Consider the following 27,378-nt stretch of genomic DNA (forward strand, 5'->3'; position numbering starts at 1 on the left):
AGCAAGAGACAGGGCAAGGAATCAAAACCAGCTGGATTTTACCCCAAATGTGGGTTCTTTGCCCTTTGCTGTATTTTCTCTGCACCTGATAACCCAAACTTAAAGGAAAAAAAAAAAAAAAGTCGCCATTGCTGATTTTGCCAAACCAGAGAATGCAGCATCTGAATGCAAACCAAAAAGAGAAATATATTTTTAAGGGAAATAAGGAAAAAGAGTAAAGATAAATTTGTTCACCAAAGGATTAAACAGATAATTAAAAATAAAAACTTCTCTGAATCACCATAAATGACTTAAAATCTATGTTTTTACCTAGTGCTAAAATAACCAGATGACTTGTTAATTGACTCTATTTAGACTAAGGTAAATATGGGTGTTTGGTTCTTTTTTGCCCACCGGTTGTGTTACAAAGACATAGACTGAATCACTCCTACACCTAGTCCAGGAATAGTTCCAACTCAAAGGTCATTTGTATTGTTAACTCATACCAAAAACAAAAGTCACACATTCATCCTGTGAATAACTCTAGAACTCTAAGTCCTCAATGGCCCTTTTTTTAATTTGGTCACCATTTATAATTTTTAAAAAGCAGGGTTAGGGGGTAAGCGGGGAGAGCCCTTACTTAAATGTACTTAAATCCATCTAGTGGCTGAAGGACTAAATCAAAAATTAAAGATGAATATAAAACCTGAAACTATAATTCTCCTGGAAGAAAACTTAGGGTAAGCTCCCTGACACAGGTCTTGGAGATGCATTTTTTTCAATGTGACATCAAAACTAAAAGCAACAAAACCAAAAATAAACAAGTGGGACTGCATCAAACTAAAAAAAAAAAAAAAAAAAAAAAAAAAAAAAAGCTTCTGCACAGCAAAGGAAACCATTAACAAGATAAAAAAGCAACCTACTGAATGGGAGAAGATATTTGCAAATGATACATCCAATAAGGAGTTGATACTCAAAATATACAAAGAATGCATACAACTCAACAGGAAAAAAAGCTCCCCAACAATCCAACTAAGAAATGGGCAGAAGATCTGAATAGAGGTTTTTCCAAAGAAGGCACACAAATGGCCAACAGGCACACGAAAAGATGCTCAACATCACTCATCATCAGGGAAATGCAATCAAAACCACAATGAGATGTCACATCACACCTGTTAGAAGGGCTAGAATCAAAAACACAAGAAATACCAAATCTTGATGAGGATGTGGAGAAAAGAGAATCCTTGTGCGCTTGGCAAGAGTATAAACTGGTGCAGCCGCTGTGGAAAACAGTACAGAAGTACCTCAAAAAATTAAAAATAGAATTACCATATAATCCAGTATTTACCCGAAGAAAATGAAAACCCTAACTCAAAAAATGTGCACCCCCACATTCAGTGCAACATTATTTATAATAACCAAGATATGGAAACAACCTAAGTGTCCATCAATGGATGAATGGATAAGGAAGTCAATACACGTGCACACTCACACACGCACACATGCACACACACACATGTGCATGCAACACACGTGCACGCACATGCACACACACGCATATGCACACACACTGGACTATTACTCAGCCATAAAAAAAGAAATGATATCCTCCTGTGTACGACAACATGGATAGACCTTGAGGGCATTATGCTAAGTGAAATAAGTCAGACCGAGAAAGACAAATCCTGTATGATCTCTCTCATGTGAAGAATCTTAAAAAACAGAAACAACAACAATAACAAACAACAAGCTCATGGATACAGAGAACAGACTGGTGATTGCCAGAGTCTAGAGGTGGGGGGAGAAGAAATGGGTGAAGGGGCTCAAGAAGTTAAAAAAAAAAAAAAAAGGAAAATATTGCGTAGCTATTATAAATTGGCCAAAGTTGAGGGGAAAAAGTGGGCTGTGGAAAAATTCAAGCATTACTCGGGGGGAAGCAATGCATTGTTCACAGAGCCTGTATTAAGTGCTGGGGGCTTTACACGTACTATCTCTTTTAGTTCCCACAAGACTATCTTCATTTTACAGATGAACATAATGAGCCATCCTGCCAGCGTATGGCATAACTGAGATTTATACCCAAGTGTATCCAGCTACAAAGGGCACTTGCCCCCGTAGGAATAATGCAGCGGTTAAAATTCCTGCCACCTGAAAAGGCAGAAGTGCAGATACTGAGACACAAAGTCCGACCCAGCATCAATATAGGTTTTGTTTTGTGCTGAATTACCCAAGTATGAATTCTGACCTCCCCCATCCTACCCTCCCTCTTATGGATAAGGAAGGAACGGAGGAAGGGAGAAAGGGAGGAAGGTGGGGGGGGGGGGTGGAAGGAAGGAAGCTATCACAGAGGGACCTTAAATGCATATTGCTAAATGAAAGGAGCCGATCTAAAAAGGCTGTGTTCTGTGTGATTCCACTTCTACGATCCTCTGGAAAGGGCCAAACTATGGAAGCAACAGGATGAGTACTGGTGTTTGGCAGAGGGAGAGATGAAGAGAGCACAAGCTGTTTAGGGCGGTGACACTCTGCCGGATGATACTATAAGGGTGGATACCTGCGTCCAAATCCACAGCACACACAACACCAAGAGTGCACCCTACTATACACTAGGGACTTAGAGATTACAGTGTGTCCGCGCAGGTTCATCTCTTCTAACAAATGCACCACTCTGGAGTTGGATGGTGATAATGCGGCAGATTGTGTGTGTGAACAGGGGGTTTATAGGAACTCTTTGTGCTTTCCATTCCCTTTTTCTGTGGACCTAAAATTGCTCAAAAAATAAAATCTACTTTTTTTTTTTGAAGGTAATTATGAACTCTAGAGAAAACAAAATTTGCTTAGAAAAGGGCACTCATAGTTCACTCTATAGCTCAGCCAGGGTCACATCCAGGTTTTGTGGGGTCTGAAGCTTACACAACTGGAGTGCGAAGGCAGTGAGAGGGGGCTCTAAGAAAAGAAAAACACTAAATCAGAAATAAATCTGATTAAATCTCAGAGACTTGCTAGCATTTTTGTAAAAAATAAAAATAAATAAATGAATAAAATCACAGAGTAGTATCCTTTATCTGTGGTTATTGGCAGCGGGGACTACTCCCTCCCTAGTTTAGGAGTTATCAGAGCTACGACCTGGCCCTCTAAACAAGGCTGGTGGGGCGGGGGGAGGCAAAGATGCGGCGAGGGTAAGGCAGCTTATAAACTGACCAAGGAAAGGAGACAAAGGGTGGAGTAAGCTAGAAAGAAGTCACTCATTGCTGCATGGAGAGGGTTCTGTTCACAGAAATCTTTCTTCTCAGAAGGACCCACAGGTCTGGAGAGCAGCAGCATCGGCTCTTATAATTTCCCGCCATCCAGAGCCACTGGGGACCAGAGTTCCCTCTACTATAAATTAAGAGACGAAAGGGGGGCACCTCAGTGGCTCAGTCGGTTAAGCGTCCAACTTTTGATCTCAGCTCAGGTCTTGATCTCAGGGTCTTGAGTTCAAGCCCTGTCTTGGGCTCCATGCTGGGTGTCAAGCCTACTTAAAAAGAGAGAGAGAGAAGGAAAAGATTCTTCTTGGGTTAAGAGTAGAAAGTTATGAGTGAGCCTCTGCTTGAGTGAATACCTACAACACTAACAGGACGTCAACCCTGTAAGAAGAAAGAGACAGAAACATGGGCCTACATGAAATTCTGGGCTTCGGAGCTCACATGAGGGCAGAAAGGTGAACTCCCCTGATGCTTTTGTTACTTGCTCTTAGAGGTCACGTGGGTGCCCTTCAGTGAGAGGGCAGGTGGAGGGAGGTGGCTTCTGCCATGACCACCTCCATCTCCTCCCTCTCCTCATACTTACGACTAAAAACCTCAGAAATTCTTGGATAATCCAAAGCAAGATAACAGAGACTCTACCAGCATCACACATTTTTGCCAGTATGAAATATTTTAGAAGAGAAACAACCATGGACATGTGATATCTTGTTGTACTATGTGAAGCACTTTGCTCAATTTCAATGATATTCTCTTCATTCTATCCTGACTCTGATCAACATGGATAGTTTATTGGGATCATGCTCCAAGAACCCAAAGGTGCTGGATTTGCATCATCCCCCTAAGTAGCAAGAAGGCCCACCACCCAGTTAAGGCTCACACGCATGTGCGCACACCCAAACACACACACACACAAAATTCTGAAAAATTAAGTTTCCATGTATTTGTGGGTCATTTCTGGGCTCTATTCTGTTCCACTGATCTACTTGGATGTTTGCTGTATTATTCTTACAGCTTTGTGTATAAGAAAAAGTTCGTAACTTTTTAAAAACAGGGTCTCAGTATCACACTGAGAAGCCCACAGATTCTCTACACACCAGGACACTGGATGATTAAACAAGGGAGAGCCGGGGCGGTTGAGAGATATGAAAATAAAAACAAATTTCTGTCTCTCAGAATTTGATTTCTCACTGAAGCGAAGGAATGGGTCCATTTCAAGACTTTGTAACACTTTCTTACTTAAATGCTAATTTCCTCTTGCAATTTTGAGTAATGACTGCCTTTTAAAAATCCTGCAGCAACACACAGAGCCACGCCATTCACTGACCTTGGAATATTCCTAATGAGATGTCCCTCTGTGATACAAGAATTACTAATGGGGGATGGGAATAATGAATGGGGGCAGTGGAAGATGAATGATATACCAGGGACACCATTAACATTTTCCATGAGCAAGATCGATACGCTGTGTACCAGAAACATAATAAATCGCTTCATCAACTAACCCTCACCCCTGAAGAAAGCAACTCATAGGTTTGGCAGCAGAAGCCAGTAAACAAATTATCCTGAGAGATTAATCGGATGTGAACTAAGATCTCTGTAGCATTTCTTTCTTCCAATGGTATACAGTACAACTTTGCCTTAAAACTATCAGGATGGCTCTAAACTTAATCTGATTTCAACTTACTGAAATATTCTGTTCTATCCCTTGCTGTAACATCAGACTTCTTCACCTTTTCACTTTCTCTTTATAGTAAAAGACAATGATAAAAGTTGAGACATAAAATTACAGATATCTTAATTCAAGTACAGAGAGACTCGTGATTCAGTTTCCCTTCGAAGCTTACTCATCCGTCTTTCCAAGTTCACTCTCACATAACTGCCAAGAGACATGACACGAACGTGCTTGCTGAGTTCAAAGTGAGGGATGTCTCTGTCCGTGGCAGAGTGTGATAATCCCAAAACTCCCATGAGATGTGCTCAGATACATAGTCCAAGTGTGTTCGGCGCCCTGATGCATGACAGACCAGGACGTGTCCCCAGGAGACATCTGCTCTATCCTGCTCTGGCCCACAGGCTGAGAGAGACATGTAGAGCTGAGGCCGGACTGATGAACATTCCAGAAACCTCAGGAATGAAAGATGAACTCAGCGCCTTCTCACCTGGCCTGTGACCTCATTGTCTCTCCAGTATAAAACTGGACCAGTATAAAACCCTCCTTACTGGTCTGTGGTCTTGCTCCCACCATGCTTCCTAAGTCCATTCTCCGCACGGCAGCAAAAGTGAGCATTTAAAACACAGGTGTGATCAGTTCCTTCTCCTCTTAACATTTTCCAGAGGCCCCCAGGCCTTTGAGATCAAGTCCAGAAGGCTGCCGCGTGGCTCGCTGTCATCACGATGCCGAGCAGGCAAAGCCGCAGCTGTAGTGCTCCTGTCTCCCTTGCTGGAGGCGGGCAAGGGGGTGGGGGGGGTCTGTATTCGTTCCTCCAGCCGCTGTAACAAAGTACCCCAAACTGTGTGGCTTGAAATAACAGAAATTCAATATCTTACAGTTCTGGAGGCTAAAAGTCCAAAATCAGGGTGTGGGCAGGGTTGGTTCTTTCCAAGAGCCGCGAGGGGGTCAGTTCTGCGCTCTGCCCGGGCTCCTGGGGGTTCGCAGGCACGCCTGGGCTTCTGCCTCGGACTTCACACAGCCTTCTCCCTGTCTCTTCACCTCTTCCTACCTTTTCCCTTTTCACGAGGACCCTGGTTGTACTGGGTTAGGGCCCACCCTGATGACCTCATTTGAACCTGATGACCTCTAGAAAGACCCTATTTCCAAACGAGGTGACATTCTGAGCATTGGGGATGATGATGGTGGCCTATCTTTTTGGGGGGACATGATTCAAGCCGTAACACAGTCCTGTTCTGAGAGGAGGCCTGCCTCTCTATGCCCCTTCCAGACCTAATTTCTATCGCTTTCTGTTTTGCAGGACATGTTAGGTTACCTATTAAGTATAATCAGAAATATGTGACTTTGTGTTCTAAAATGTTGTTTGCATTTCATCTCACCTCATCCCACAAAGAATTTAAATGGCTTATAATGTGTTTTCACCTTCCAAGCCCTAATACTATTCTGGGTAAAAAATGGTAAGATTTACAGCATAATAGAAAGAAGACTCTGTTGTGTAATTGATTAACTTGCTCTGAGCCTCAGTTTCCTAGCCTGTAAGGTAGAAACAATGAGATTCTGCCTTCCATACTGAATTTGTAACACATACCGTAGAGGAATGTTTTGAAAAGCTGTAAAACGGTATAGAAAGGGAAGATCATGGCATTCTTACTCTTACTTAGTCATCTGTCTGTTATACATCATAGACACCACAGCTTTTACAGGAGAAACCAGAACAGGGGAGGCAGTGTACGCGTATGAGTTTTAGGCTGGCAAGCCGTTTTCCTCCCATCTTAACTGGCCTTACTCCCTGCCAGGGCTGACCTGTTAGACCACACGTTCTCCTACTCAGACACGTATCTCCTTGCCTGCATTATGGTCCCTCAAACCTGATCACTCATGAAATGAGGACAAATAACTTCTGGAAAAGGTGAGACAGTGTATCAGTATATATATTTTAAAGGATGTCTACAACAAAATAGGATAAAAGACACCTGACTAATTAGGAAAAACTAGTAAGTTTTTTTAAAAGCTCACTTCCAATACCTCTTGATAACATGGATCAGAGATACGTAGTTTTGTATTAAGTGAAAATGTGCTTTTTCCAGAATAACCAAATTCAAAAGATAAAATTGCATCTTAAATAAAAGATGAAATGATTCTGTGTCTAATTAGCTGATTTTAACCAAAGGAATAAAATCAACGGTGTCTCTTTCTTCTAATTTAGCAGGACTCAAGTGGTCCTTTTCACAAGTAGAATTACAGAGTTCCATGGTGTTTAAGTGGTATGATACTGTGGCGGGGCGGGCGGGGGCTGGGGATGCAGGACACAGATTCCGGTAAAGCTTCCAGGCATAGAGAGCCACTTTACTCTCCCAGGTTCTCACTGTACAGCTTTAACTCACACAAATAGAAACTGCCCACTGGATGGCATTCTCTATGGCCTATGTAGCTGCCGCCCTCCAGGGACCTTGAGTTGTACAAGACCCCAAGGCAGGCAGAATGAACGGTGCCCCCGGACTTGTGCAATATGGCAGCCCTAATGAGACAGAACTAGGATGTGGGGCCCTAAGAAATAGGAAAGTATGGAATGGAGTAGACATAACTCACAGTAACCTCGTGGGAGACTCTGATGGAATGGAAAAAAGCTCTGGCCTAGGAGGCCAAGAGACTTGGGTCCTGGTTCGCCAGCCAGTACTTACCGGCTGTGGAACCTTAGATAAAGTCACGTGAGCTGTTCCCTCATTTTTAAATGGAAATGAAAACCACAAACACCTTTTCTACTTCCTAGGATCACGGTGAAAATCCAATGAGATTGTGCATGGGACATGGCTTTGTAAACCTGGCTTAGCAAATGGAAGACATGATCTTCCTGGATAGGGTTCGGCTTCCCTACAGTCTGTCTCAAGCAACGAAAACTCTTTTTCTCTCGGGGTCCAAAAGTAAATATTCAAATATGGCTGTTCCTACTTAACTTTATTCTGTCATGAACATAGTGGGCTTTTTCTTATCCTGCACAAACCACATAAGGCTGCTTTCATTTGTCATCATCCGATTATCATTGCCACTAGTCCTTCTGTATAAAATATCTCCAAACCAAGTCTTGACTCAAAATGTCTCCTGGGTGGAACAGGTTGGTTAAGCAATTGGTGTCTTGTGTTTATATTCTTCTAGGATAATAATGTAACTATTGATAATTATACCTACTGTCTTCCTGATGAAGATCCAGAAAGCTGTTTGTTTTTAAACTGCTTCTAATTAGCTGATTTCAAAAAAAGTTTAATCGTATAAGCACTGCTGGCCCGACACAGATCTACAAATTCAAGCTTCTTTTGGCTTTTCTTATCAAAGTTGGGTCATGATGGGCAGAGAACTCCATTTCCTGTTGATGAGTCATCATACCTAGTGCCATCGTGAGTCCCAAAAGTGCACCCTTTCTATGATTTATTCTAAATGGAAGAGTGTAAATGAATTTCACTTCTAAAATCAAGACGCAGAGCATCCAATGGCAGACACAGCGAACTGCAAATGTAGACCTCTAAATTTCCATATATTTTCAGCACACTATGGTTTCATTAGGAGTACTGAAATTGGTGAGAAGTTAAACACCAAGGGCTCATTCTCACCTAAAGCTAAATTTCTGGCTTAGAAGATCACACTCTATCTACTTTAGATGCTTCCCCATCAGAAGAGGATAAATTCTAGATACAGCCATTCTTCTAGGACCAGGAACCAACCCTCCATTTATATCACAATTTCTATAAGAAAAGGAAATCCCAGTATCAGCTAGGTACTTGGAAACATTTACAGCCCTTCCTGCTATAATTTTGGACACATAAAGGATCGCTTCTTCATCAGCTAGCCATCAGAAGTTGCCTGGGTCATGGCCAGGGTCCTTGATGAGGCCAGGAAAGAGGAAGAGGCTTAGACAAGCTCTCACTTGGCAATGCCAACTGACATGGGTTTCTTTCTGGGTTTGTTGTTGTTGTTGTTGTTGTTTAAGCCAAGTATTTGTGTTTCAGACGCTGGCTGTAATCTCCAAACAACTGCCCTGTCTCGGCATAAATAAGGCTGGTAAATTCAGGTTCCCCTAGACTCAGTGGTTCTCAACCAGGGACAATTTCGCCCTCCCAGGAGACACAGAGCAAATGCCTGGAGACATTTCTGTTCCCATTAGGAGGGGAGGGAGGATGCTACTGGCATCTGGTGGGTAGAGGCCAGGGGTGCAGCTCAACACCCTGCAATGCCCCAGATGCCCCTCAAGCCCAGAGAATCGCCCACCCCCAAGTGTCAACGGTGCGGACATGTGAAGCCCTGCACTAACTGGTAAGACAGGACACCTTGCTACAGCCCCTCGCACAGACAGAAGCTCCGTAAAATACAGACTCCAAGATTCAAGCACTGAACATGCTTTCTTTCACACTCACTGGATGGAAACACACACACAGGTTTGAAGCACTGTTGCAAGCTCCATTTGCTCTTTGCAGTTACCCTCGATACCTCTGCATAGGAAGAAGAAACAAAGGAAATGAGTGGGTGCCAGAAAGATGGAGGGGAGATGGGCGGTAACAAGAGGGCAAATTAAATGTAAAGAGAGGGAAAAAGTCCCTGTCCCTTCGCTGGATGTAGACGTGACCTAACAGTTCAGTAAAACAAAAGAGGCAACCCACTGGAGCCAGTGAAGTTTTATTGCCGTCGACATGGACGTCATAAAATTTTCCAAAAGCTAAAATGTAAGGTTTTGTTCCCTAGCTATCATAATTCACAGTAAACAAGCCCAGTATGTGGTACACAAAAGGTTTTTCATTAAGCTGCTTCTACAGTAAGAAGAAATCTAATTGTGTGATCTTAAAATTAAAATTATTTGCACCAATGCACTGGGCTTCAGTGGCCCAGGACAGAGTCGCTGAGCCTCTCACGCAACTTACACATTTAGGATGTGAATGTGAGTAAAACGCCTGAGAGCCTCCAGCCAGCAGTGCTTTCCCACTACTCCTTCTCAACACTTACAGAGACATTCAGAGAGCAGGCTCTCAAAGTAGAAGGTGGCCAAGCAACTGAGGAGATGCATCTAGGAGCACAAGATCAATTCACTGAGAAATTAATTTATTAATTAAATTTAAAAATTATTAAAAATTTATTAAAAGACAGAGTCTCAGCCTCTCACTGCTGGAAAGGTAGAAAATATACTACCCATTGCTTTCTGTACCCTCTCAAAACACACTCACCAAGAAGTCATCCGGTCTGTTCCTGGACTCCTGGTCACCTCAACGGCACCCCAGTGGCAGAACTGACTTAATACTGTATCTCACAGTGTCTCTGCTCACGTACTCTTAAGTTCTGTATGAGCTAAAATATACACATCCTGTCACTAATGCCTCCTCAATTTAAAAGCATAAAACCATGATGGCAGAAACCTGCTTGTCTTGGAACCTAACCTCCATGTTTTCTGTCTGCCCCTCTTCTGGTCTGGAGACGTACATGCAGGTGTGCCAACGGTTGGCCCACTTGGAACAAACTCTTCAACCCTGTCTTTTTGAACGGCCCCTGAAAATTCTTGTCGGTACATGGAAGGCGGTTAGGGCAACAAAACAAAGCAGAGTAAAGAAGATACAAGGTATTTGGTAGAGAAGAGTTCACCATTCCTTTTACCTACTCCTCGTGGAACCCAGAAATACAAACATCAATTTTTTCACGACTCTACTTCTCATTTCACTTTAAATCTGGTCAGCCCATCTCATAACCTTAAATGCTATCAGTACACAGGTGACCCCAAAGCTGTACCAGTCTAGACTTCTCTCATCTCCAGACTTACCATTTGGGACTCATCAAAGGTTCCTTAAAATGAACAACTCTGAAACCAAACTCTCTGCTTCCTCCCCAAACCTCCTCAAATCACCTCAATCTCAGTTAAACGCAACTCCCATCCTTCCAGATATGCAAGTCAAACCTTGGAGTCACCCCTGACCTTTGTGTGTCCCACACTCCATTTCCAATCTATTGGGAAATGCTGTCAGGTCCGCCTGTTTCCAGGTGGCCAGAATGCCGGCCTCCACCACTGGACATAAGCAGGAGGACCAGAGAGAGTGTTACTGCAGTGACCGTCCTCACACAAGTCTGGTCCACCTGCTTCTACTACTTGTTCTGCTTTGCTATGATCCCCACATGGCACCCAGTAACCATAACAAACGTTAAGTCAGGACACCTGGGTGGCTCAGTGAAGCAGCTGCCTTCGGCCCGGGTCATGATCCCAGGGTCCTAGGATCGAGCCCCGCGTCGAGCTCCCTGCTCAGCAGGATGTCTGCTTCTCCCTCTGCCTCTGCCCCTCCCCCTGCTTGTGCTCTCTGTCTCGAATAAATAAATAAAATCTTAAAAAAAAAAAAAAGAAAACATGTCAGATGTGCCCCTCTTCTACTCAAAACCATCCTCTTAGTGACCTTACAAGGCCCTAAACAATTCAGTCCCCATTTTTTCCCCTCACCTCCTCTACTGTCTCCAACTTATTCACTCCACTCTAGTCACCCTCAACTCCTTAATGTTTCTAGAAGGTGTCAGGCTAACACTCCTGCCTCAGGGCCTTTGCATTTGCTGTTCTCTCTACCTGAAACTTTCTTCTCCCAGATATCTGCATTACTTATTATTTCCCCTTCTAGAGTAGAAGCCCCAAGAGGACAAGGAGTCTGGGGTCTGATCTGTTCACTGCTGCGTCCCCAGGGCCGAAACTAGCGACTGGCATGAAGCAGTTGCTCAGTAAATAGTTGATTCATGAAAGAGAGAAAGTCATTAGCCACCTTTCTTTCTGTTTGATACCTGAGGATCGTGTTTAGAGACCACAGAGAACATGCACACCTATCGGTAGAGGAACAACCCTGCATTAAAAGGTAAATAAAAACTAAATTCTTAAATATCTAACAGATCTTTAAGTGAACCAATTATAAAATAACCTTATTATTTTTTCCATGTGAACACAATTTTCCTTTATCAAGCCGATGTCACAGAATCGAGATTCAATTGTTGGATTTTATATAATACCTCTCTGAGTAAAAAATGAGGGACAGAACAAAATTAAAGTGTTTTAGAAATGGTCAGTATAAGGTTTTTCAGAAATGCATGAATTCTGTATTTAAAGAATTTTCTACTGTCCCCTCGTTGCAGACACCTTCAATTAAGTCTGTTCTAATCTTGGCTAAGTGAGAACCAACTTCAAAATTTCATTCTGAGGCACAGCTGTCTGACAAGTGTAGCAGGAGCCTGTCAAGACAATTGGCAGCATCATTCCTGCAGAACACAATGGGCTTTTTTACTTTTTCCTTTTTGTCATCCCCTATTACTCGCTGATGGTAATTAGCAAGCCAATCTTTGGAGGAAAAGCGCAATCAGGCAACTAGAAATGCCTTTTATGAAATTCCTCCCTGAAAATAAATCACTAACACTGCAAATGGTCAATATGGACTCTTAATTTTAAACTAAATGCCCATTGACTTACCAAGATCTATGTTCCTGACCCTGTGGTCTAGTGAAATTCATTTTTTCCTGAAATTCTGAGTTCAAGAAAAGTGATGGTGACACAGCTGTTGATTTTCATTTACTACCTCAATGGAGTAGGCAATTAGAGTGATTTCTCCATGATTTGCTCAAATTATACAGCTCCCTCCCGGACCGGTGCCATCATAAAGGCGCCACTCCCTAGCCGTAGCTTAACACCAGGGTTACCATTGAGTGCTGACCTTCCCGCGGTCCACAGTGGAGCAGGCCCAGGCTGACCCGACAGCACAAGCTGCTAGAGTCTTCACCAGCGGTGGATGAACGCGCCGGGCTGGTGGAGAGCTAGAGATAATGACAAAAAGCTCAATCCTTGCCCCCAAAAACCTGAATACTCCCCAACTCCGTTTACGCTGCAGTTTGGGGCTTTCAGAGAAAAACAGCGCCTGTCTCCCTGTCACAGCTTTGTAACAACTTGCATCCCAGCACACCTCCCACAAACACCTTCGACAAGTTTCGACAAGCACAGCTGAATCACTTGTGATGGGCCAAAAGGTCAGGGCCCTGAAACTTTGCCAGCCTGATTATCTAAAGCCACTGGAAAGCACTCCATGTGTCTCAGAGAACAGGTAGACTTTCCACCACACAAAAGCAGCTTTGTTTCTGTATAGGTGACGCCTCCTAATTAGAATCAATGATTTTTTTTATGGTCACTCCCGATAAGCTTGTTTGTCTAGCTTCATTTTCCTAAAACACTTTAAACGTTTCTAGGAAGGGTGGATGTTGGCAGAACACTGAGATGGGCCTTGAACCTGGGCTGTGGTATTGCATGATGTTTACAATTTGTCATCATTGGGGGTAATTCTGCAAGCTTAAACACACTAAAGGACATATTATAAAGAGCCAGGCAATTTCATTTTATTTGAATATATTTATGGAAATGGACCAAAAGCGTCCATAGAGGCCCATTGTCATTTTTTCCCTGAGTGTGGGCCAGTTCATGACCAAAAGCAAGCATTCAGAGACTAGAAGAGCATTTATGACCACACTGTGTGTATCAAATAAGCTGCTTTATGAACAGATGGGGAATATTGTGTTTCAGGGTCTTAGTAAAATAACCCTTCACACCAAATTTCTGTTCATAATGGTGGATCTCTCGGTGATTCATTTATGACCTTGCCCTTGATAATGAGCAGATCTCCCTCAAGGCTGAGTGCCTGTGGGACGTGAAGCCATCACACATCCTCATGACTTAAAGAGATGATGAGCGGTAGGGAATTATGCACCAAGAACAAGTAATTTGGACAAGGTGGGAAAAACTGAGTAATTCACTTGAGATAACCAGAGTTTTCCCAGCAATGGTGACTATACAGCGATGGAATCCTTGGAGAGTAAATAAAAAAATGGTTGGGCTGAGAAAGATTTGCTAAGTTGAAAAGCAAGTGACAGGAGCCAGCGCTGATAAGAAAAAAGAAATGGTCTTTAACAAAACCACTTTGATGACACAGGGCCATCCCTTCGTGGAAAGCTCAAAGGTCAAAACTGAAATGCATCTTCTTTTCAAGGGGATACAGGGAACCGGGGAAAGTCAGCAGTGAGTAGGAAGGGCCCTTCTGGTCCCCCGCAGCAGACACACATTCTGTGTTTAACTTCCTCCTGCGTCACACAGAAAAACCACGCTTCCCAGGCTCCCTCGCACTTAGCTGTGGTCATGTGCCTGAGTGCTGGCCAACGGGATGCAGGCAAAAGTAAAAGGTGTCATTTTCAGACCCGGCTCCTAAAACTTCCTGCACAATCCTCAACATCCTATCTCTCGCCCTGGACTCTGACTGCAGAGCCATTAGACTGAAGGATCCTGAGTCAATGGATGATCACAAGCTGTATTAGAACATGAGAAAGAAAGAAACCTTTATCATACCAAGCCACTGAGATCTGAGACTGTCACAGTTAGGTTATCTTAATATATTATAATCATGTCACAGTTAGGTTATCTTAATATATTATAATCATGCTTCCTTGTTAGCATTTGCCTTTTCAAGTATCATGCTATTGCCCAAGAGTTATCTCTCATCTCATTCTCTAGCAGGGTGATTTCAGAGCCCTGCAAGAGCAATGAAAAAAAAACTGATTTGTTTCCAGGTCAGTAGAACACGGGTTATCCATGGGGCAAAAAATGGTTGGCACCATTCTCTGAGATGTCAGAGGGAACAAACCACCCTTCTGTTTCCTGTAAGTTAACTCAAAAAAAAATTCTTTTTATTTTTAGCTTTTTATTTTGAGGAATTTCAAATCATCACATAAGAAGTAACAATAGAACAATGAATCTTCATGTATCCATCACCTAACCCCGAGTATATGGATATACAGATATAGATCTATACACCCACATATATGTACACACAGACACAGAGAGATAATAGACAAGTATGGACGTATACATACTTGAAGTCTACTATCTGTTCATCTAATCACTGAGCTGTTGAGCTGGGCACCGCAGGCAAGACTCAAAGGGCAATAATGCTCTCTGAGTATGTAGTAGAAAGAACAGAGCATAAACCTCGAACTCCATAAATCACATTGCTCTGAGGGCTACAGTGTGGATTAGCATAATCTAGTAGCTCGGAGTTGGTAACATAGCTATTTTCTTCCCACTCCCATTTTTGTGAAGGGGTTTTCCTTTAAGGGAGAGGTTTACTGCTTCCTTCCCAGTAAAACTGTAGCTACCCCTGGGAGGGCCAGCGCGCTGAGTCTTTTCTCAGCCATTCACCAATTACATGTATGAATTTTATCTTTCCTGAAGTTCTTTCCCCAAAGCAAGACTTGAAAAGGTGGAGAGAAAAATAAGGAGCAAAGCGAGGGGCCTTGAGGCAACATGGAAATTCTGAGGGAAGAAGAGAAAACAGTAGAGTCACCACAAATGCAATGCAAGACAAATTTCCGTGTTTGTTTAAGGTGGGGACCCCCATTTTTCCTTCACTGAAACTGATCCCTCACTCCCAAGTCTACTCTCTTGGCTAACAAAGCACCATTTGATCTTTTCACTCTAGAAACTGGGACTGGGAAGGGGAGAAAAGGCTAGTAGAAGAGAAAAGAGTTTAGAAGTAGCTGCATTTCTCCTCAAGAGATGGGGATTATCAGGTCCAATATCCATGCCCCAACTTAAAAATTAAAGTGCTTTCAAATAACACAGTAAAGAAATTATTCTGGAGAGAGAAGCCTAAGACCCTGCCTCATAAGTTTTGAGAGCAAGACCAGTGAGATGCCCCTTCTGGAACCCTATGCACACCTGAATCCACTGTGGTTGGCTCTAGGCTGTGCTCTCTGGTCACACAAGCAAATGGGAGTGGAGGCTCAATCCCCAGGGGAGGTGAGTGCTGCTAGAGCAGGAAGCTCAACTAACAAAAGATGAGTCTCTCCCTCCACTGCCTTCACCACCCTGGAGAGGCCCTTGGCCCTACAGTGTTCCAGCCACCACCACCACCCGGAATGGACGCCATTTTGGTGACAACTGATTTAATTCGTACTCTTCTGACCATCTCAAACATTTAGCTCTGTTCTGCATTAATTCAGTCTGAGCAGAAAACAATTCCAAAGTAAATCTTAGCAGTGGGGGGGAATGTCTTGAAAGGGCTGACAGGCTCAGCATAATGAACACCCATCCAGAGTTCTGTTTAACAGTACTCCACTCTCTTTACAGATTATAAAAAGGAAATACTTAACTAATGGAAGGCTACTCACGCAAAGGATAATGTATGCAGCCTCTGTCCAAATCTTAATCGTTCAACATAACTGATCCAATAGCTTTGGTCTCTAGGCTCTCCCAGATTTAGAATTTTTTTTCTTTTAAAGTTCACTACAGAAAATGCTTTCATGCTTGTCTCCACTTATGTGTTTCCCTGGCTGATCACTTGGCCTCAGAAAACTTTGTGTTTCATGTGGTAGAGGCCCAGAGATACATTCTGATGAAGTATTAAACTGTCAACTTGAAGAGACAATGAGATGGTTTGGGGGAAGCCACAGTTTCATTTCACAAGCTCGAGAACCCAGGGCTTGCTACCTCAGTGATGCTGCCTCCTAAGGTTCTGTTTTTGTATTAACTGGATTTGCATTTGTATCAGCTAAGTGTGGGATTCTTTCTAACTTTCAAAACATTATCCCTATTTGATAGTAAAGGTCCTTTGCATTGGCCCAAGGTAGATTCCCAGCCTCCCTTCCCTCTCCTGCCTAGTGTTGGACCATCTAACTACTTGGGAATAGTTTCTTTCCCCGGGCTCTTTTCACACCACTGTGTCAGCCCATATTGTGGTCCTCCCCTTGAATGGCCTCCTTCCCTTTCTCTGCAAGAATTGCTGTCTTCTTTCAAGATGCAATCACCTCCTCCAAGAAGCCTGCCCAGACTCTACACATAGTTGGAAGCTTCTTCCCGTTTTCGCGTGAAAACAATTTGCATAGACCTCTTACAAAGCCCTTGCTCCTAATTATTTACACATCACCTCTAGAAGACTGTAAGCTCCTCAAGGAAATGTCTCATTTATTTTCTGTAACCCCCAGCTTCCAGGACAGGGCATGGCACATAGCTTGTACTAAGTGACCAAATAAATGAATGAACATGTTTCAATTGGGTGGACACATCAGTGCATACACAGACAAACTATATACCTTGGCCTTCCCAGGAACAGCCTGGTAAACACTGATAGCCCAGCGACATAGAACCCTTTTCAAAAGTCTCAAAAGTGTCCCTACTTAAATAATAAATTAATTATACCATCACCCCAAGTTTGGAGCATGGTATAATGACTCATGCCCATTGCCCCTGCCTGCCCAGAGCCAGTCATCTTATTTTCCAATTTCTCAACAACGTTGCAAATTAACTGTATTTTTTTTTTTAATTCTTCAAAATTCTCCCTCAAGAGGATTAGTCATTCTCCCTACTCAAGTCTAGTATCTATGGCCCAAGAAAATAAAATGAAATACTGTGCGGTAAAGTAAGAACACACAGGTCTCATTCCGTTTCCTCACCAAATTCCTATCCACACTAACCTCCACTATGAGTGACGACACCTATTAGACCAGCCCATCTCCCCCCTGGATGAGCCCATCTCCCCCCTGCCCCCAGTTTGAGCATATGGGAAACCCAGCCTCTCCACCCAGGCCCTGTACTTGCCAGCCACACATCCACTGCCTAGGGTTGTAACATTCATTGTCTTATTGATAGTCTAGAAGCTCCAACTCGGTAATTATGGTAAAAAACTAATAAATCTGCATGGAAAGAAAAATAAACATCTCTTTTCCACATCATTCTCCCCAGAGCTTGAAAAAAACACTTCTGAAAGATCAAAGAAAATCAGACTGCCTTTTTTTTGGAAAAATAAATGTGTTTGGTCTTTCACTCCACACACTCAGATTCTGTCTGGACTCAAAGATGTCAACACGACCAAAGGTAATCAAGAAATATTCCAAAGGTCACAAAAGACGTCTCTAATAAATTGCCAAACTAATTTTACACTGGTGCGGTCTGAACAAACAAGAAAGACACACTCTAAAATCTGTATGTGAGCAAACCTCACAAGGTTTGAAACACATTCCCCTAATCAGCCTGTTCATGCAAAGATTTACATGTTTCTTTCTAATTTTAAAAACATTATTTCAGGGCATGAAATTAAAGAAAAACCACAAAACAAATACAAACTAAAAGGAACATTAAACCGTCATGTAGTTAATGATTTTGCTGAATGAGGATAAAGCCTCCAAATACTTAACCTCTTAGGATTCCTCTCATTATCTATTGTTTTTCATTAATCCTGGAATCGCAGGGCAAAGAAACAGAAACCACGATTTGCTTTGAAACGTTTGCCCAAATCTGCTACGAATTTATTTTCAGGACAAAGTTCATGAAAGTCCAGCTCTCCAGGTAAAATGGATTAAATGCCTTCTAAAGGGAAATAAAATTAAACCACTACCAAATGGAAGGCTTCGAAACTCTGTTTTGGGATGTGAAATTCGATTTGACAGATGCCTTATAGACTGTGGTCGATGCCGCATCTGATGAGAATTTCTGCAGTTTCGCGTTTACCTGGACTAAAGGGTTTGTAACTTATGGTGACATATATATGTCTACAGTATGTTGAACATGTATATACACAGATAAATATGCCAGTATCTCTTTATGTAAAATCATTGGGGGAAAAAATCTTGCGATTTAGTTGTATTTTTTTTTTTTTAAATCATTGAGCTTGCATTAACTGTTTGACAGACTGATGCCTCATGGGATCGGACTTGGAAGCTACACTCTCTCTGATCTTTACCAGATGTTTTGCTGGTGGTGTTTCAGCCTCAAGAGACAAAGAGGATATTAATGTTAATTTTATTTATTTAATCACATCAGGCAGATTTGATAAAAGGGAAAATTCAATATTTTGGTAATTTACCAACTCTTCAGAAATATCCCTGGTAGCAAAAATGTTTTGAAGATCATTTTATATTAAAAGCAGAAAGGCTGCATTGTATTCGGAAGACAGAACACTCTCCGTTACCTTTAAAAATGGGAACAACGTGACAGATTTGTCAGTTCCACTTTTAACTCAGGGAGGTGAGGAGGTGGCGATGAAATATACTGCTCAGCACAGCCTCATCCCAACCTTTAACTGACTGTTAATTGTAGAGAAAGAGTACTCAGAATATGAAATGGACACTCAGTTGAAAGCCTTCTGCCACTACCACAGTCACTCTATTATCTTCTTATTTCTTGTCTCTGAATTTTATTCCAAGGGAACATGAAATTACCCTAATCATTGTCAGGACATTGGAGATAATGAAGATGTGCTCACTACAAAACCCTCCCTCCCCACACCTTAACTGAAATGACAGTGTAGCCTTTCACTTACTTAGAGTTCAATGTCAGAACACGGAAGCTTTTAGAAAGCGCTGGTTCTCACCCTTGGCTTCACATTAGAATCGCCGGGAAGCTGCACCCCACACCAATTACATCACAGACTCGGGGTGGGAAGCAGGTATGGGTCCTTTATAAGGCTTTTCAGGCAATTCCAACGTCAGCCAAGGTTGAGAACCACTGCCTTGCAGGCGCTAAGTAGGCAACAGCCAAACAACTTATTAGTTTAAGAAAAATCACTTAATTTCTCTAGGCTTTGTTCTCTCTCTCAAAAAAAAAAAAAAAAAAGATAGGTATTAGAGGGAGGTAGAGTTTTATACTCATTGATTTTCTTTTATTTTTAGATAAGAATCTATACTTACAGTTATAAACAAAATATTTCAAACAGGCAGCACAGAAAATATTTTAAGATACCTATGACACCTCTATTACTACCACCAAGCTAAAAAGAAATTAATATTCTGCCGTATTTATTTCAATTTTCTCACTCCTGGAAAAAAGGTAAAATGCCCATCCCATTTCTTCTTACTTCTTTCCTCTCTACAAGAACCTACTATTCAAAGGTTATTGATTATCCTGCCCACAGTGATTATGTACCTGCCACAACTATATGGTACTGCTTAGTGTGTGAGTGTCTAAAGGCATATAAATTGTATTACACTGTAATATATCCTTCTTGCATTTAATTTTTTCATTCAACATTGTTTTTTGAGATGTAGCCACACTGATATCCACAGGTCTATCCACATCCATCCACCTGGAGATACAGAGATTTACACCTAGTTCATTACCTTTAAACTCCTTTATATTATTTCATTAAGAATAAACCTCAGTTTATCAATTTACCCCATCTATGGGCAGTTAGATTATTTACTTTTTTTTTTAGAAACAGAGGTACAATAAACATCTTTTTGCATGTGGCCCTGCTACTATACACAAGAGTTTCCCTAGCGCAGACACGTAGACATGGTTTTGTTGGATATGCTCATTTTCATCTTTACTAGATGTTTCCAAATTTTTTTCCAAAGTGGTTACACCAATTTACCTCTCACCAGCAGTGTTAAACCTTTCCTCATTCTCTATATCTTCACCAATACTTGACATTATGAGAATTTATTAATTGTTGCCAGTTTGAAGGTTGTGAAGTGGTAACTAACAGTTATACTTAGATAGTATTTTCCTAAGGTCTCTTCCGCTCATATAATCGTGGTCACCCCATCAATGGCAAGTCTTATCAAAATAACAAAATAAAGGATGTGATTTAAAAAAAACTTCTTCCACAGTTTACAATGAATTTACTTTTCCTCAAGAAATGTCTTACATGGCTAACGCTGGCCCATGAACCCATAAATCAGGCCATAAAAGAGGAACGGGGACATGGCCCCAGCTCTGTATTTATTTTTTTGTATTCCATAATCCAATGTTACTTAAAAAGCAAACTGCCCAATCTTCTAGCCAAAGCAAATACTCTGGATTTTGCCAGGCAAAATGCCTGTGGAGAAATGAGTCAATTCATACAAAATCCAAAGCTGTCTTTGGTCAGTGACATTTTCGTGAAAATCTGTGGGTGGGTAAAAGCCTTGCAAAATTCCTATTTGCTATTGGATAAAATTCATCCAGGAAAAATAAGCAAAATATAAGTGGCGACCCGCATTCCCCCTAATTCCCTTATTAACACCCCCTAGCCTCCCAACAAAACTGCTTTCTATTGTGCATGTTTCTGATGCTGGCAACGGAACCCTCTCCCTCTGCTCACTCTGCTCCCATCAGATAGGCTTTCTCATGAGAAGTACTGGCAGACACAGTGCGCCTGATCTCATTCAGAACACACCTTCTGGGAAGGCTACCCAGGCGTTACACACTCTTCAACTTGATGGCAAAAGAGACCTACGGTAAAAACATTCTCTGTGTGCACTCTATTGGAACCATTACTATGGATACTACTAAGGATGGTTAGTGCACAGCAATAATTTGGGATTATACTTTATGCTGTCCTTTTAGGACGGTGAAACGGGAGTCTGAGAAACAAAATCCAAGGCTCCATGACTTGTTCTGACTTGAGTATTTGAACCCTTATCACCTCAGAAAAACATTGGAGAATTCAGCATAGTTACACCCAAAAGTTTTGGTTAATTCTGAGATTCATCAGTGTTGGGGTTGGGTCTAAGCTCAGGAAGGTCTAAATAGAATGATTCGGCATCTCGAAATTGCTTTAGTTAGTAGACAGCAGTGAGTGGACTCGGGTATTTTTAACGGAATACTGCTGTATCCCAGTTTCCGATTTAACTGAGGTCCATCTATCTGCCTGCCGAGGCCTTTACTTCTCCAGGCTCTTGCCACTGGCTGGGAATATCTCTGTCATCGGGGCCAGGCCTGGAAAGAGAGCAGCTGGTTTGGCTCTCCGCAGAAGAATAAGAATGAGATGTACAGAAGGGTGGAGTTGTTTGGGTGGGAAAGAGAAAAGAAACCATTCTCTTCTTCCCGTAAGTTAACCAAATAATGAATTAGCAATCCTCCCCCAGTTCTGACACCTAGAATCCTGAGAGATCCGAATCCCAGCGGGTGAGGCTGAGTGAGGTAGAGGCGCAGATGGTGAGAAGGCGCTTTCCCTGCAGGAGGCGGAATGGGGCACTGAGGGAGGACACCAGTGCTAATCTTTTACTGTAAGTCGGCTGTCGCTAAGCGGCCCTTTCACACATCCTTCTTCCACCATGACTTCCAGAAGCACATTGTGCTGCCTGTAGTCATGGTCACCAAACACAATTGGGTCATCACATGTTTCTTGGGTCAATAAGCTAAGTGAGTGAAAATGGTGGCTAACTCTAACGATGCATCACAGAAAATTAATAGCAGTGAAACTTATGTGGAACAAAAGTGGACGGGGTTCTATAATTTAAACTGCCCCGAGCCTCTGCAGCATGTGACATAGCCACAAAAACCCAAAGATCACTTCATGTCTCCAAAAGATGAATGTGGTCATTTTACTTGGCAAAGATCTTGAGCTTTGAATCAACTACCATCAGATTTCAAAGCAGCGGGAGATGAAATATTTCAGTTTTAACAATTCTTTGTGTTTGGATTCCAAGAGTGTAAAGATTGGTTTTGCAAAAAGCAGAAAATGTCTTTTCAGATGTGCACCCACGTCAAGTACAATGTCTTCTCTCCACGGACTACAACTTGGGAGGAATGCTAAACTTCCACAGCAAAATTATGTGCCACCACTTAGCTCTAACCCTACAAATCAAGCAGATGCCATGTGGCAACAGAACAGTTTTAAAAGACATAACGCTCCCACTATGTAGGTTTTATATGAAAATGGGTATCTTCCTGCAAAAAACATACAGTCCCAAGAGTAGAACTGCAGCATTAGTCAGCTCCTAAGAAACCCTGTTTTTTTATAAACATATCTGCACTACAACACGTACCATTTAACGCTTTGTGGGTCTGGATTTGACATGCTGTTATATCCAGCAATCTGAATTTTACAGGTTCCATCGAGAAGTGGGAAGGAGACAAACTAGGAAAGAAACCACCTCCCATACCCATCCTGAATAATACAATGAAAAGCCAAGCAGAGGCCTGCAAATATTCACCTCTCAGCTTATTCTTTCACTGAAATATTTCTATTTTTAATAGTCATCCTGCACTTTAGCAAAAGTCAACTTTACAAAGTTATATGCCATTGCAAAGTCTGGGAAGAGTGGGAAAATGGGGAAATCCTATTGCACAAAAATTAATTTTGCAATGCAAAAAATATGTTTTGGATAATTCAGGCCTTTATGTTTATTTCAGTAAAGCCAAATCCAGCAAACTATTTTCAGCCAGGATTAGTCAGAACTAAGAGGCTGGACTGTTTTCCCTCAGAGACTGAACGTCTTTCCTGCCTGCAATAGGCCAGTGTGTTCCAAACAGAATAAATGGAATTGCCTTCAATTGCTTGTCTCTTTCTGGCATTTTTAATGCAGAACCCTACTGACAGAGGAAGGTTTTGCCACCTGAAATGTAATTATTCTCTTCAGTCATATAACATGGCATCCTCACAATGTATCAGCTTCTGGTTTTCCTTAAGAAAAATCACAACATGGGGCACAAGGTAACAGCAAGAAATGCAATTTCATTCCACCAGAAATTCTGAAAACTCTTTCAGAGATACCTACTGGATAGTGAAAAAGTGTTTCCAATACCTGCATTACAGCTACCAACCTATTTGGTCTGCTTTTACATAAATCAGACAACTTGGCCAATCTACAATCAAACATAAACACAGTCCAGATTCTTTATCATCAAGACATACTAGAGTAAGAAAGGACTCTGGCCGGGGGACCACCGTCTGAATAAGTCCCTTTTCAAAATGATTTATATGTTTCACACATTCAGTGATCTGTAGCATATTCAATATCCAGGGAGTACCTACAACTCTCAGATTTTAACTCTGAAAGAAATATCCCTGTCCATCTAAAGTAATATAAAACACATGCTCTTCTTCTTCCCAGAGTTAAGCGAGCTGTCGGAGATTGTGCAAAGCTGCCCTGTGATCCCAAGGGTGATGTCCTGCTTGTAAACCCTGAGGGTTTCTGTTAGGTGTGAAATGATTGCAAAATCATTTAAGAGTCCTATTATTCAAAAATAGCAAATTTTGCCAAGAAACAGAGACAAGTTCCAGGATCGATGTTGTGAAAAGGGGAGGCAGGGGAGAAAGAGACACCAGGGTCACTTCCTTCAACACCCAAGGCACAGTCCCCTCTTGGTTCATTCTCCTTATACTTTTCCACAAAATCTTCTCTCCTTAAAATTCCGTGAGATCCTGTGAGACCCTGCTCCTGCGGTATCCCCTGGGTGTTTTATGCTGGCTATAAATCATTACTAGGCTCACAACCCCAGAGTGTGCGGTATACAGGCGTGTGGGTGTATGCAGCAACATTTTTATTAGCCAAGTTGCTAAGTGTGCGTTCCTTTCCAAATATCAGAACAGCCCCTCCTCCAACCCCAATACTCGCCCAGTTATTGGAGGGAAGGAAAAATCCCTGAATATTTGCTTTGGAAAAAAGCTAGCTCTCGCTGGGAGTGCAGCATTTGTTTCCCTGCCCTGCGCATTTCAGCAGCTTCAAGCTGGTACCTGGCAGGCATGGATTTTCCAAGATTCTGGACAGTGTGGCAGATCAACCTCCCCTGATGGTATGGGTCACGTACATTTGCAGAAGAGAATCCAGAAGTGGAGCAGGACCCCTGCTGCCAATAATTAAAGAAATCTTTCCTGTCCTCAGGCTAAAGAGAAGTCAAATTTCATGGATACCTAGACCCCCATGGATCCGAATCCCATAAAAGAAGAAAATGTCCTGATTTGTGGCCAAGTCCGGAGGAACGCCACGCACCTTGGACGAAACCCTGAGAACCTTAGCGGGAGACTCACCGTGCACTTGTTGGGCTTCTCCCCGGAGTGGACTCGCATGTGGATGAGCAGTTTATACCGGGCGTTGAATGGCTTGTACCTTCGAGGACAGCCGGCCCAGAAGCAAGTGAAGTCTTCCCCTTTGCGCTGGTCTATGTGAACCTTCTCGATGTGCCGCACAAGTTCCTCCTGCTGGTCATACAGGGCGCTGCAGTCGATCCAGCGACAGCAGTGTTTGCCCCCAACGTCCTCCATCTCCCCGTCCTCCTCCAGGGCCTCCTGGGGAAGGGCCAGCGGCTGGGCCCGGGCCACTAGCTCCTGGTGGTGCAGATGGGGGTGGGAGTGGTAGGGGGGCGGGGGGCCCTGGGGGGGTGGTGGCAGAGGGGGCAGAGGGGGCGCAGGGGGCAGGTCCAGGGCACCACCCGGGAAATCATCGAGGCGCTCCGTCTTCAGCAGGCCGCCTGGCTGGCCGTCGTGGTTGGGCAGACCATGCTGTACCACCATGTTGTGGACCAGCCCTGGCTGGAGGCCTCCGTGCTCCAGCTGCTGCATGCGCTCACACTCCAGCACGCCGCCCTCGCCATAGGCCGGGAGCACCAGGCCACCGTTGGCCACCCGCACGCCCTTCTGGCTGCTCGGCACCGAGCACGGCTGGGGAATGCAGCTGCCACGCACCCCCAGGAAATGCCCGTAGACCTCAGGCTGCGGGGACATGGTGGCCGGGGAGGCCCTCGACCCGTTGATGTAGGCGACCAGTGAGGTGGGCGAGGTGCGGATGATGGTATTGAAGTCTATCCCAATGCCGTCAGACAGCGGAGACAAGGACAGCGCTCTCTTCTTGGAGCGGGCCGAGTGGGGCCTGGCCGACGAGTGCCGGGGACTGGGGTAAGGGGAGTGGCTGTTCTCCATGCTGAAAAGGTAGGACGGCAGTGAGTTAGAGACGCTATTGCCGGACACGGCTGTCCCGGGAGGAAGGCTAAGGAGGTCCCCTAGATCAGTGCCGTTCTGGGAGCTGTGGCTGGAGGAGAGTGACGGGAGAGCCCTGTAGCCATGAGACCACTCTTGTTTCACGCTCAAGGCTGACTGACTCTCTGTGAGACTCAAAGTCGTGGACGCCAAAGACTCGCGGGAAATAAGGGACCTGGAACGGCAGCCAGAAGGAGGAAAAAAAAAAGAAAGAAAGAAAAAAAAGACAAACATTTTAGCAGGATATGGATTGCTTAAGAGCTAAAAGAACACTGCATTGACAATCCCTTAAGTATTTCCCCTAATTACATTCTCGGCTAAACACACATTCTTTGGCTAAGATAAAACCCAAGGCTTTTAGTTCCAGGTAAATAACATTTTACCAAGAAGGACAATAGAGGCTAATGCTCAGTGGAATAATAAAACAAAAGATCTATTGTTATAAATAATCTTAATACTTTAATGATAATACATAGTCCTTACTTTATTTTTAAATATCTTTTCTAATGTCGGGGTCGGGGGGAGGGGGGGAATCAGAGACCGGGGAATAATTATTGATGCCCATCATGGCAAAGCAAATAAGCAAGTGTTTAGTAAGCATTTACTGTGTACAGCATACTACAAATAGGCATTGCAGGGAATACAAGTCTAAACAGAGCCTCAGCCTTTGAGCAAAATCTGTCCGGTTAAGTAAAACGCAAACCAATGCTTAATTTGAAAAAAAGTATATCCTCAAAGTCAAAGGGTCATCCAGGGGACCCAATAATAAATTCACAACTGCATTTCACTGATGATAAGGAATTCTAAAGATTTCTTTAAAAGACAGTAACTCAGTCAGTACTCAGTCACAGCATCAAATCACCCCAGGAAATGAAAAAATACATACAAAATATAGCTACGATATAGGAGGGAATGACAGCCTGAGATCAATTCATGTGTGGCATAATGCATTTGGGCCTTGCAGGGTTGAAATACACCTGCTACTCTCGGGTTTTCCACGAGTTCCTGTCCTGAATCAGAGCAGCTTTAGATCGAGAAGAGACCTTTCCCTTTCTTTCCCAAGAAGAGATCTTTCGTTCACTTTTGCAGCGATTCGTCTCCCATTCTTCATGCCCTTGACAAAGCATGCGTCATGTGTCACAAGATTTACCTGCATATCAAAAGGACTTGTGACGTAGTCTGGCCACTTTAAAATTTGTCTTGCTTTGCTATGAAATCAGTGTCTTAAAAATCACCGAAAGGAAAAGCTACACTCCTCGGATGTAAACCCGTCACAAAGAGGCTAGCTATCACTCACTGCATTTCCCGACTCAGACGTGGTATGGATCAGAAAAACCCAGTTTACTCATATGTACCTGCACTGGCTTTTCTACAGAGATCTTTTTTTCTGACCCCCCCCCAAAAATTAACCAAAACAAAATATTAAACAGAATGTCTATCTTGCCACGAATGAACCCATTTACTCCTTCCAGCTGTTATTCAGCAGCCTGTTGCAAAGGAACGGAGGGAAAAGAGAAGCATTCTCGTTCCATCTGTTCCTCCTACTCCTTCTCACAAGATGGAAGCCAGGAATACTGTTTCCTACAGCATGAGCTATCAGCAAGAAAACATCTCGACTCTCAAATGCACAGTATAAGGTGATGGATAACACCGTTATCGATGTGATGTTTCCACCGAGTGAAGTAATGTTTACCAATGACAAACACAGCAGGAGTTTACATCCAGTTGCCCCTGACACAGGTTTCTTTCGCCATCCCCATTCCTATACTAGGGCTGAAGT

The 27,378-nt window shown here is 43.0% G+C and overlaps 1 protein-coding gene across 7 annotated transcripts in view; it reads right to left on the reverse strand.

Annotated features, from left to right (window-relative positions):
- Positions 1–27,378, reverse strand: part of GLIS3 (GLIS family zinc finger 3) — a 454,886-nt gene that overhangs the window by 272,821 nt on the left and 154,687 nt on the right. For all 7 annotated transcript variants that reach the window (XR_003523798.2, XM_027616355.2, XM_027616357.2 and 4 more), the window contains one exon: positions 24,654–25,773. Coding sequence is in view for 6 of the 7 variants with exons in the window: in XM_027616355.2 (XP_027472156.1) it covers positions 24,654–25,773 (1,120 nt within the window). In the remaining variant the exon portion in view is untranslated. The remainder of the gene's footprint in view (positions 1–24,653; positions 25,774–27,378) is intronic.

Source organism: Zalophus californianus, chromosome 13 (assembly GCF_009762305.2).
Source record: "Zalophus californianus isolate mZalCal1 chromosome 13, mZalCal1.pri.v2, whole genome shotgun sequence".
NCBI classification, from domain to species: Eukaryota; Metazoa; Chordata; class Mammalia; order Carnivora; family Otariidae; genus Zalophus; species Zalophus californianus.